The sequence below is a fragment of the Rhamphochromis sp. 'chilingali' genome (assembly GCF_963969265.1).
Source record: "Rhamphochromis sp. 'chilingali' genome assembly, chromosome: 1".
Lineage (NCBI taxonomy): Eukaryota > Metazoa > Chordata > Actinopteri > Cichliformes > Cichlidae > Rhamphochromis > Rhamphochromis sp. 'chilingali'.
Window position 1 is genome coordinate 33,729,902 of NC_137929.1, and position 11,745 is coordinate 33,741,646.

Here is an 11,745-nt window from a genome sequence, read left to right on the forward strand (position 1 = left end):
ATAAAAAATGTAATCCGATCCATTAAATATCACGAAAGCACCTCACAAAACTTGCAACACGCCGTAACTCGCCTCAGAACGTTAGCACATCGGAGCAGTATGCATCACGTGATAGAGCGGCTGTGGCATGCGGGACCTGTTGGTGGTCTGGATAGCATGTGGAGCTTCGCTAGCAACCCGGCATTTCATCTCCGACAAAGTTATCCCCGAGAGAAGTAAAGCAAGTGTGTAAGTCCATCTCTGAATGTTTGTAAAGCATTCCTGCGTTAAGCTTAACAAGCGACTGCCTCTTCTTGCTGCTACTTCAATCATGAAACTGCTTAATGATCAGCTGATCGGCTTTTCTGTCGCGAGTCCGTCTCTCTTGTTTGTTTTTGGCCCACTTTGCACCAGAAAGAGGAAACCAGCAGCTGAACAACAGCAGCACGTTTAAGCTTGCTAAGCTCTTGTTAGAATTTATTTAATATTACTTTCTACACCAGGATCTTTTTCTACGTAGCTGACGCTTGTAACTGTGCAGGGGCGGATCTAGCAAAGTTTAGCCAGGGGGGCTGACAGGGCATGAACAGGGAAAAGGGGCACAAAGACATACTTTTCTTTCTTATTCTCATTTAAAATGTCTAGCTTTTAATAAATAATTATCTGACACCCAAAGTTTTAATTTGATGTAAAATGAATAGAAGTCAATTACTGTATATAGTGACTATTAAGTGTAATATATATACCCTAGTAAGCTATAGTACTTTTTCCTTTGTGAAGGTACCATCTGTGCAGTCTGCAATTTTGTTGAAGAAAGATGTTGAATCTATTTAATATTTCTTGAAAAATAATTGATTTCTGTGCATTTTTTTTCACACTGCATCAAATTAAGGTTGATTACGTCGATTAAGCATCATGAGGTGGAGCGTGAGGGGTGGTTCCCTATTTTTTATTTATTTATTTTTGTTGTTGCTGGGAGTTGGAACCCTATTAGTTAGGTTGCTTAATATTTACGCTAAGTACTCTTTAAAATACCAGAATAGGGAGGATGGTGCAGGTTTAAGTTTATTAGATTGATCAGTATTGCTGAACTATGAAATAATTTTTTTGCATACAGGTATAACAGAATAGCTTTAGTGTAGTTGTTGTTTTAAACTTGAGTATGAACTTATACAAAATGCAGCAAGATATTTAAAAAACAGTTTTGTTGATTAAAAAACACTATATCGGATTCATATCGGTATCGGCAGATATCCAAAGTTATGATGTCGGTATCGGTATCGGACATAAAAAAGTGGTATCGTGCCATCTCTATATACGAGGTTCCAATGACAGATCTGCTGAATTGCATGTGGTGTGAGGATTATGTGTGAATATAATCTAAGGAGCTTGGAAAGAAAAGCGTCTGGACTTCTTTAAGTTGCTTGAAGACGTTTCACCTCTCATCTGAGAAGCTTCTTCAGTTCCAAGAGTCAAATGGTGGAGAGTCCCAGATTTAAACCCAGTGGGAGTTTCCCCCCAAAGAGGGACAAAGGACCCCCTGGTGATCCTCTACCTAATCACATGAGCCAAGGTGTGAAAACGGGTGTGGGTCACAATCAGCCAGGGTTTCGGGTGAGCTCATTTTGAAACCTGGCCCTACCCTATCATGTGATTTCCTGAGGTCAGATGGCCCAGGGTGTTAAGGCGTCTGGGAAGGGAACTCAAAACTGGATTATAGATGGCAGACACCGCCTCTGTTCAAAGATGGTCGCTCACAGTGGACATAGATGGCTTCTTTCACTCCTCTTTCAAACCATCTGTCCTCTCTGTCCAAAATGTGAACATTGGCATCCTCAAAAGAGTGACCTTTATCCTTAAGATGCAGATGGACTGCTGAGTCTTGTCCTGTGGAGGTGGCTCTTCTGTGTTGTGCCATGCGCTTGTGAAATGGCTGTTTGGTCTCTCCACTGTAGAGGTCTGGGCATTCCTCGCTGCACTGTACAGCATACACCACATTGTTAAGTTTGTGTTTTGCAGTTTTGTCTTTCGGGTGAACCAGTTTTTGTCTGAGTGTGTTGCTGGGTCTGAAATGCACTGGGATGTCGTGCTTGGAGAAAACTCTCCTCAGTTTCTCAGATACACCGGCTCCATAGGGGATGACAATGTTGTTGCTTCTGTCTTTCTTATCCTCCCTCGCTGGTGTCTGATCTCAGGAAATCACATGATAGGGTGGGGCCAGGTTTCATAATGAGGTCACCCGAAACCCGACTGATTGTGACCCACACCCGTTTTCACGCCTTGGCTCATGTGATTAGGTAGAGGATCATCAGGGGGTCCTTTGTCGCTCTGTGGGGGGATACTCCCACTGGGTTTAAATCTGGGACTCTCCACCATTTGACCTTAGAACTGAAGAAGCTTCTCGGATGAGAGGTGAAACGTCTTCAAGCAACTCAAAGAAGTCCAGACACTTTTCTTTCCAAGCTCCTTAGACTATGATGATCTGGATGACTGAGAACCTTCACAGACATGTGTGAACATAGTTTATCATAAATGATCTGGCAACCTAGGCAATGGCAGACACGCATTCAAAATTAATGGCATTTGCTTAAAATAAGGTTTCATAAAAATTGTTGGGGTTTCACAGGAAAAATCAGTAGGGTACAGAGAGATGGCCATGAAACATGCCAAAGCTCTGGAAAATCAACATCTTGGCTGATTAGAAATGAATCTCAAAGTATGCCACAGTGAATTATTCACCACATCCCTGTTTGATTTTGCTTTTGCTGATAACTCATGCTGTACTTGATGGATGATTCTTTCTAAACTACAATTTGAACTGTGGTTGCTTCAGATATTGCTTCTGACAGTTCTTTTTTAATCTAGTCTTCTACCTTCACTTTTATCATGCTCAAATAAAAATGTCATTTTCTAGCTGTAATTCCATACTAGAGTTTCTTGCCACCCTAAAATGGTGATTTAGCTATGTAGATGTATAATTTACTTAGTATTCTTTGACTTTTACTTTTAGAACGAGACAACATTTATCATAAAAGCAAAAAAGATTCTGCATAATGAAGATAGGGGAATTATTTGAAACAAGTTTTCATTCAGTGTCACTTTTTGGAGAGCTGCAGTCAATCATCTGTGCCTGAGACTCCATTTGTAAAGTGACGACGAATCAACCCTGCTTCTATATTCAAGCCAATTAAGGCTGTTGTCTTGTATTGTTTATTACCACTGTTCCCTTGCAGCACATTCTTAAGCACAGTTTTTAAGACCTTAAAATGCAACTACAGTATCACAGCTCACAGTTTGATAGACACAAAATATTTGAAAACTTCAGAAAAGAATCACTCTGAGGCTAACCTTGGTTAACTAGAGTTCATTTACTCTGGCCCGAATCAGTTGATGAGTTTGTAAAATTTAGCTTTAAGCTTTTCCCCTGTGATACGGTTTCTTTTCACACAGAGAAAAGTCCAAGTGAACTCCAAGTAAACCAAATGCATCATTACAAAATATGTGACAATGTTCAGTCTGCTTATTGGCCATATGTGTCTGGGGCATGACCAACAAAGGGGTTTGGATCAAGTTTGCACTATTAACGGACATCTCTGGAGTTCATTCGAAACTTCACTGAGACTAGCTCCTCCAAAGGGTCTCAGTCTGGTTGTTTTGGTTCACACCAAAGTCCGATTACTCTTTTCACACTCTATTTTTGCACAAATGACCTGCAACAAAGGGAAAAGGAACCAGAGTTAGAATGGAATAACTCTTCGAAGCAAGTGTTTTCACTGTGTTTTAACAGCAAGTCATCCAAACCATGCAGCAGCGTATTAATCACTAGCCTCATATTGTGAGTGGATCATCTCAGGTGTTGTCTTGGCTCAAGTTTGATCTATTTTCAGTGTCTTTTTCGTGCCGTATAATTAAATATAATTTAAAATAATAATGTATTGAGAGCAAAAAAATAACATTCATCCTCTGTCTTAACCCTCCGGCGGTTTAAGTCAAAAAAAGGGACTTGTTTGACTTTGGGTCCCTTTTTTTGACTTAAACCGCTGGAGGGTTAAATGTACTAATGTGTTCATGTTATCCTAACCATAGCTTTGTAGCTAGCCACTAAGCGGCAGACCATTATCTGCCACTTAGCCAAAGTTCAAAAACCCTACAAACATTGTTGGTGTTCAGTTTTCTGTCTTCATTTATGTCCGAAGTGATAGGAGAACTGTTTTAGTTTTTTAGAAATCTCTCAGTCCGAACTTGGTACATCAACTTTAGATCGATGCTAGCAAGGTTCCTGCTAACCTCTAACGCCATTAAACCTTGTAAATCCTCTTTTTGATAGATGCCTTAATGTTCAACTACTGTAACAGCTGGGAGACCACCCACACAAATCATTTTATTGAAGATGAAAGACTTTGAGACATTTCAGACATTTCTAACTCTTGGTGACGTCACATTGTTTGTTTCAGTTTGGGAACAGAAGAGTTTTGGACCTGGAAATGGCTAATGACACCAGACTTGAGAGGCAGATTCCAAATATTTGTCAGGTCAGGAGTTTCCCAGCAGTCTATGTATATAGACCACCTATAGAGGCTAAAAAGGAGAGCACAAATGAGAAGATTGAAGACCAGTCAGGTAGGGTTAAAGGGATTAGGTCAGAGGGGAAGATTAATCTCACATTAATAGCTTGAATTAAGGACTTTGTTCACTGAGAACTTTTAAAGATTCAAAACATTTCAGCGATGTGAGAAAGCAAGAAATGAGCTGGAGGGCTTAAAATAGAGATGCTGCTGATCCAAGATGAAGGTTAAAGAGTCAATAGAAGGGCAGGAGCAGGTCAATGGGAGGGGCAAAGGCTCGCTGTCTCTGTATGTGAATTGCTTTTTGATGCCTTCAGAAGTCTATTAAATCTGGCTATCATCTCAAAACCAGTAATCCGACCAAGTGACTGGAACCCTTCAATCACTGCACAATCTCCCTGCAACAGCCTGATGATAGGAATTGGCTGAGAGGGATTTCTGTTTTGCAGGAAGCTTGTTATTTGTGTTGAGAGACTTTTATTTCAAGCTTTAATGTTATATTAGCAAGTTGGAATGATTTTAATTATGTAACTCCACAGAGTAGCGTGAACATTTATTCTAAGCAGTGTGGATTTGGAATGTACTCAATTATTTGTTCAGAGAGAAGGTAGACCACTTTTGTCTTTCACTTATGAGGATTTTTTTGTCAACAGGTAGTTCCCTAACCACCCACCTACCCCATGCCACATTTCACATATACTGTAAAGACTGAAAAAAAAAAGCTTGAATAGCAAAAGGTGAATAAATCCTGTTCCTCCTCAGCTTCACCACAAGGTAAAGTTGGGAAAATATCATTGTCATGTTGTAGCAACAGCCAGGTGTCAGCCAATCACAATCATCTAGTTTCCAGCAGAAACAAATGCTCAGTTTTTTGTTTGTTTGTTTGTTTTTTCTTTTAACCACAACATTACAAGAAGGAATAAAATGGGGTTAGCGCACTGCTGCTGTGTCCACAGCTTTTCAGTTCTCGAATACAATAAACAAGCAACAACCTTAGCCATCTCAGGGTGCTGAGAAAACATAATACTCACCAGTCGGAGGTGAATATGTAAATCATGTTCACAGCACAACAGAACCCCAGAACAAATTTCCAGCAATCTAGGGAAAAAAGAAAGTGGAAACCTCATGGGGGCACTAAAGAAAAAGTCAGGAACCCCCCCTCCAACTCAAACCCATGAATGTTTGAAGAAAATGTAATGTAATAATGTAATGTCAGTCTCCACAGTAGTTACCAAGACACTGAAATCTGGACCAAAGAGCAGGACTGACTGTGTCATTCTCTGATCCATCCAAGCAAACATGTTTTCCTTTGTGTCAATCTTTGAACTGAACTGTCCCCCCACCCCCACCCCCTTCACTGGTGGAAAGAAACCAAACTTCAGTTGACAATTAGTCAAATCCAGTTGCACTTCACTGATGCAAGAGGTCTCTGCTAACAGGCTGCAAGCAACATGATGACTAATTCTTGTTTAATTGTGCATACATGATCCACAAGGCCCACACTGTTGCATGCAAATTGACCACATCTAAAGTCCTTCTAATATCCTCCTTCATAATAATTGCTGGTCATTTCTTAAGCCGTGGAGTAGAGAGAGCAGTGCGTTAACTGTGTGCCCGCCACAAGGTATGGAGCTAATTGCAGCCTCCCTTTGGTGGAGAGCTCATCATGGAAATGTAATGCAGCAGGCAGGCAGATGGAATTAAATGTAAGCTGTGTATCTGGAGAGTTTGTGAGTGTTGCCATGAGCAGCCCTAACTGGCACTGATGAATGCACGCCTCTACCTTCTTTAATAAAAATGACAGTTGGGCAGCAGAATGGTCATTTTCACTGACAAATTGTGTTATTCATCCCCAGCACCACCCCATCCAGTCTGACAATTTGCTACCTCAGATGCAAATTGGCGTTCATTTGTTGCATCTCTCAGGAAAACGGCTAAAATGATTCTCACGGTCAACGTCTTAAGAGTTTTTTATTTGTGCGGAGGATCAAATAACAGGGATTTACAGGCTACAAATTGAGTACTATTTAAGTTTTTTTTAGAGCAGCTCCATTTCCTTACACTGCAAAGTCCACTGGAAGAGTTCTACAGTACATATAAAATGGTATAATTTTGCAACTAACGTCAGAAGTTTGGCAACAGATCTTTGAAGAATGCCATCTGCATTGTTTTTTTTTTTTGGATTTGCCTTTGTTCAAATTGAGTTCAATTCAATTCAGTTTTATTTATATAGCGCCAAATCATAACATCAGTCGCCTCAAGGCGCTTTATATGTATTACTGTGGTGGATATCAAACCATGATTACGTGCTTTTCAACTTCCAGTAATATGATCATTGATTGCAAAGAAGCTATACATTTACCATTGGGGGTAGAATCCGGTGTTCTGACAAAACGTCCTACCGTAAGTAGTTTATGCACATTTCTGCTGTCACAGAGTAATTCCAGCACAAATCTAAGTAGGTATGGCGGATGGCCACTTAACGTTGCCCATCAGAGTATGCTTGTAGCTCACATTCATAAAGCCAGGGCGGTTTGCCACTTCATTTTACCCGTTAAAGTATGCTTGTAGGTCACATTCACAAAGGTAGCATGGTTTGGCACGTGATTTTACCTGTCAGAGTATGTTTCTAGCTCTTATTAACAAAGGCAAGATGATTTGCCACTGAATTCTAGCTGTAAAATTATGCTTCTAGCTCATATTCACAAAGGATAGGATTGTTTGTCACTTAATTTTAGCAGTTAAGGTATGCTTCTAGATCATATTAACAAAGGTAGGACGGTTTGGCACTTAATTTTACCCATCAGAGTATGTTTGTAGCTTATATTCACAAAGGTAGGACGGTTCGCCATTGAATTTCTTGTTGTGCGCATGCATAGAATCAACGGGTTGGTTTGTCAGGTAGGATGGATTCCCAGAACACCGGCAAGAGTATGTGGAAAGCCAACTTTATTTATAAAGCACTTTAAATACAGCAACCAGTGACCAAAGTGCTGAACATAGGGATGGAGATACACTAAAATAAAGGGCAAGTGCAGCAGTTCAGAGAGGTAGGGCGGGGCAAGGCCATTTAAGAGCTTAAAAACAAATAAAAGACTTAAAATGAACTCTAAAATTGTCAGGCAGCCAGTGCAGTGAGTATGACGGAGAAGTAATGTGCTGTTCCAGTTAAAAGTTGTGCGGCACCAGCTGAAGACATGGCAGGCAGGACTGGCTAACACCAACATCTAAAGAGTTACAGCAATCCAACCGAGTTGTGATGAAGGCGTGGATTACTGTTTCAAAATGATCTTTCGACAGAATGCTTTTTATTTTTGCCAACTGTCTCAACTGAAAGAAACTGAGAAGAAGAAATTCCAATAAAATCTGTTCATATTTATCTTGATAGGCATGAGAAACACACACACACACACTTACCCAAGTGTTACAGTAACAAAGCCTGGTTAAAACATGCCTTCCAAGTAATTCAACTATAATTTTCTAATCTCCTGCTGTTATTAATAGCGTGAGTCCGCAAGTGAGCTGAAGTGAAATTAAATATGGTAGCTAAAGTTGGTTGGACCAGAGTTATAGGATAAAACAAGCTGTAACTAACCTACTAAAAAAAGAATATAAAGGCAATTTATAAGGGATTTTACTCTTCTACAACCGTTATCCAACCAACATATTTAACATACATGGACTACCCACTGGGATCCCAGAGGAAGCAAAGATTAACATACTCTCAGAAAAATAATAAAGGGAAAACTTATTTCTTTCAAATCAACAAACAGTCAGCCATCCCGAATCTGTCATCTCTCCAGCGTGCCCTCGGTCTAAGACACGGCCTTTGAGGACTTACCCAAAACACATCACTAATTGAGCACTCCCATATGACCAAACTTCTCTCTCTCTTTCTAAGGCTGAGTCCAGACACCTTATGGAGGAAGCTTGTTTCTTCTTCTTGTATCTGCAAGCTTTTTTTCCCCTCACAAACCAGGCCATGATCATAGGCAAGGGTAGGAACTTAGATTACCCAGTAAACAACCAGCTCTATTTTCACCCTCATCTCTCTCTCTTTTCACCACAGCAGAGTGGTATAACATCCATTGCAGACGCTGCACCAGTCTGTCTGACAGTCTTCCGTTTTATTCCCTGGAATCTTGCTCACTCTCGAACAAGATTCCAAGATGCTTAAAATCCTCCACTTGGAGCAGCAACTTGTTGAGCATCCCACCGTTTTCTGAGAACCACAGCTTTAGAGTTGGACATGCTAATTCACATCCCAACCACTACAAAATATAAGGAATAATAATCATAGCATCAATTTAAGCTCACTAATATCAGCACATTCCTATAGGGAGATTGCTGAAAGGACCCAGGAGGGAAAAAAGTCCTAGCACCTCATATAAAACACTGGGACTTAACCACAAGGTAATTAACATAAATGTACCAGGAATGCAACGTCGGCCACTAATGCAGGTTATGTCATCGGTGCTACAGATTCAGAAGTTTAAATAAGTACATGCACCAATGGTATTAATATAATTTGAAATATTATATTCACAAATTCGGATGTTCATGCTGGATGCTCACCTGGCAGGCTTTCCCATCAGCCTTTTAAGGGATGAGGGGTAAACCCACATATGCAAAAATGTGTGCTTTCACTTGGGTCATATTTGTATTTTTAAACGCCACAACTCAAAGCAGAAAAAGAAACAATGCGTGCGATATTATTGGGAACAAAATGATTGGCAAAGTCATACACAGCTGGAATGATACATCTGTAAAAATATGACAAAAATGGCGGAGTGCACAGGCCCCAGCTGGATGAGGGTTAATAGCTTAAAAGATCAAGAAAAGGGAAAAGGTTGGGGACCACTGAATTAAGTTGCCTTCAGTTTGTACAGACAGACCACTTTACAATAAGAGCAAAAAGGTCAGTCCACCCAAAAAGCAAGCATAAAGCAAGCCTATCCCAGCTGACCTTGATGAAAAGCGAAGTACACCCTGGACAGCTTGCCACTCCATCACAGAGAGACAAGCCATTCACACCTCCAGCCAATTTAGACTCACCTAGCACACATGTCTTCAGGCTGTAGAGGGAAAACAGTGGCCCCAGAGGGAACCCGTACAAGCACAGCGAGAACATAAAAACTCCACACAGATGGACCTGAGTCGACCAGCAGATTCAAATCCAAAAGTTTCCAGCTGTGAGACCGCAATCCTGCACCATCCTCTGACCTAGTGTGACACACAGAACAAATACAATCTCAAAATACATCTCAGACTCAAGGATAGGAGGTTAATCTGTAATATTGCTTACAAATGAAATGCTCCAAAGCTAATATTCTTCTCTGCTCTCAATATCAAAACACACAATGTACTTGCTCTGGAACATTTTTGCCTGGAGTGCAGAAAGTAAAGCTGAGATTAGCCTTAATTGTTATTCCTGTCTCATAACCTCCTAGTTTCCATTTTCCAGCCTTTAGTTTTTGATGTTTCATGCTTAACTTGTTACTCACAACACCAAACACAAAATAATCCATTCTGATAGAAATCAACAGCCTAACAAGCACGACATCTGCACGCAACAGTAACCGTGCTGCGATGATGAGAGCAAAAATGCACATTGCTTTGTGCACATACACCTGAGCTCGTGTGTGTGTGTCTCTGTGTGTGTGTATCTGAGTAATCTTGTTCAATTGATGGATTCGGGGGACTTTCGTGAATTAAGTCGCCTTCAGTTTGCTGTCGCACATCCACAACTTAATTCTCATTGTGCACACGGTCAGCTCATTTGGAATTCACAGCCATTCAGCTACCTAATTAGTTCACTAAGTCCCTTCATAAAGAGCTATCGATCCTCATCCCTGCTGGGAATGAATTAGGAGATTTGAATATTGCTCTTTTTCCTCATGAACCCCCAACCACGCACCCACCCATGTGACTCACACACACACACACATTTACAAACACACTTCTTCTAGCTTTAATTGTTGCGTCCCTTCCTCTCGCGCTCACTTGCATGCTAGCCTTTGATGAGGTATGAATATTGTCCCCAGCACATGCAATCTGATTTCCCGGCATGGTCATGTGTACATATATAGCAGAAGGGTCTACATTATCTTACCCCACCTGTGTGATCTTACGGCTGCGGGCGTGATCAAAGGGAGGTGGACGCATCTTTGCACACAGTAAGAGAAAATGGTGGTGGGCCTGATCGGCCTGCACTGTAATCTTCTGTGAATGCAGCCTCAGCACTGTCCCACTCTCCAAGTCTCTTTCTGTGTGTTTTTCCTGCTCCCTCCCGGGGTTACTTTCTAACCAACACGAGCAGAGCAGGATAAGTGAAAAGTGAGGATGTGCGGTGGGGGGTGGGTGTCTTCTGCCGTCACTCCCACCACCACTGCCTCCTTCCTCTCTCTTTGCAGTGTCCATCTGTCATCTCTTTATTGTTTGTTTATGTGCTTCCTAGGTTGTTATTGCTCTTTCTCCTATCAAAATACTCCTTCCTCCATGCTTCTTCCCTCAATATCATCTTCAAGCCTTAGCACCTCCTCTCCCCACACACACACACACACACACACACACACACACACACACACACACACACACACACACACACACACACACACACACACACACACACCGTTATTTTGTCTTCCTCCACTCCTGTCACTCCTGAAGTCTAACAACAGCAAAAATGTCTACACTTACACCATAATGTCTCCATCCACCCCTGCTTGGACTTACTCATTCTTTTCTACTTTTCTTTCTTTTTTTCTTCTCAAAGTGGAAATATTTGAGGGTATCAAACATGGATGACTTGACAGATAGTGCTGCTGTTCCTCGGTACTGTCCTTGATGCATTATCGGTTACTACTTTCAACATTTTTATTATTAAAAATGTCAGTGCGCCCCAGGGTGGCTGTGGCTACATTGTAGCTTGCCATCACCAGTGTGTGAATGTGTGTGTGAATGGGTGGATGACAGGTTGTGTAAAGCGCTTTGGGGTCCTTAGGGACTAGAAAAGCGCTATACAAATACAGGCCATTTACCATTTACCATTAATCCTCCTGTTATGGGGATTTTGGAGGGATTTCCTGTGACCTTATGTCCTTCAGATTTTGGAAAAGACCGCCTCACATAGACAAACAAGGAGGTTTAAAAAACATGATTTTCTGGGAAATTGCAGTTCTTTGTGTGTTTGCCGGTGGCC

At 41.2% G+C, this 11,745-nt stretch overlaps 1 protein-coding gene across 1 annotated transcript; it reads right to left on the reverse strand.

The window, feature by feature from the left end:
• Window positions 1–2,469: 2,469 nt before the first annotated feature.
• Window positions 2,470–10,756, reverse strand: LOC308405959 (uncharacterized protein). Its single transcript, XM_080896777.1, has 4 exons — window positions 10,657–10,756; window positions 9,600–9,767; window positions 5,576–5,642; window positions 2,470–3,689 (listed from the first exon to the last, which is right to left on the reverse strand). The coding sequence occupies exons 1-4, from the start codon at window positions 10,707–10,709 to the stop codon at window positions 3,639–3,641; spliced, it is 339 nt and encodes a 112-aa protein (XP_080752903.1). The 5' UTR covers window positions 10,710–10,756; the 3' UTR covers window positions 2,470–3,638.
• Between the last annotated feature and the right edge of the window lie 989 nt (window positions 10,757–11,745).

Excerpts from the sequence above, each read along its gene's own strand:
- LOC308405959 (XM_080896777.1), bottom strand. The coding sequence starts at position 10,709 with ATGCGTCCACCTCCCTTTGATCACGCCCGCAGCCGTAAGATCACACAG. Across the intron at positions 9,768-10,656 it reads CGTAAGATCACACAGGTGGG|GTCAGAGGATGGTGCAGGAT; the intron begins GTAAGATAATGT and ends GTGTCACACTAG. Across the intron at positions 3,690-5,575 it reads TACATATTCACCTCCGACTG|GTCATTTGTGCAAAAATAGA; the intron begins GTGAGTATTATG and ends CCTTTGTTGCAG.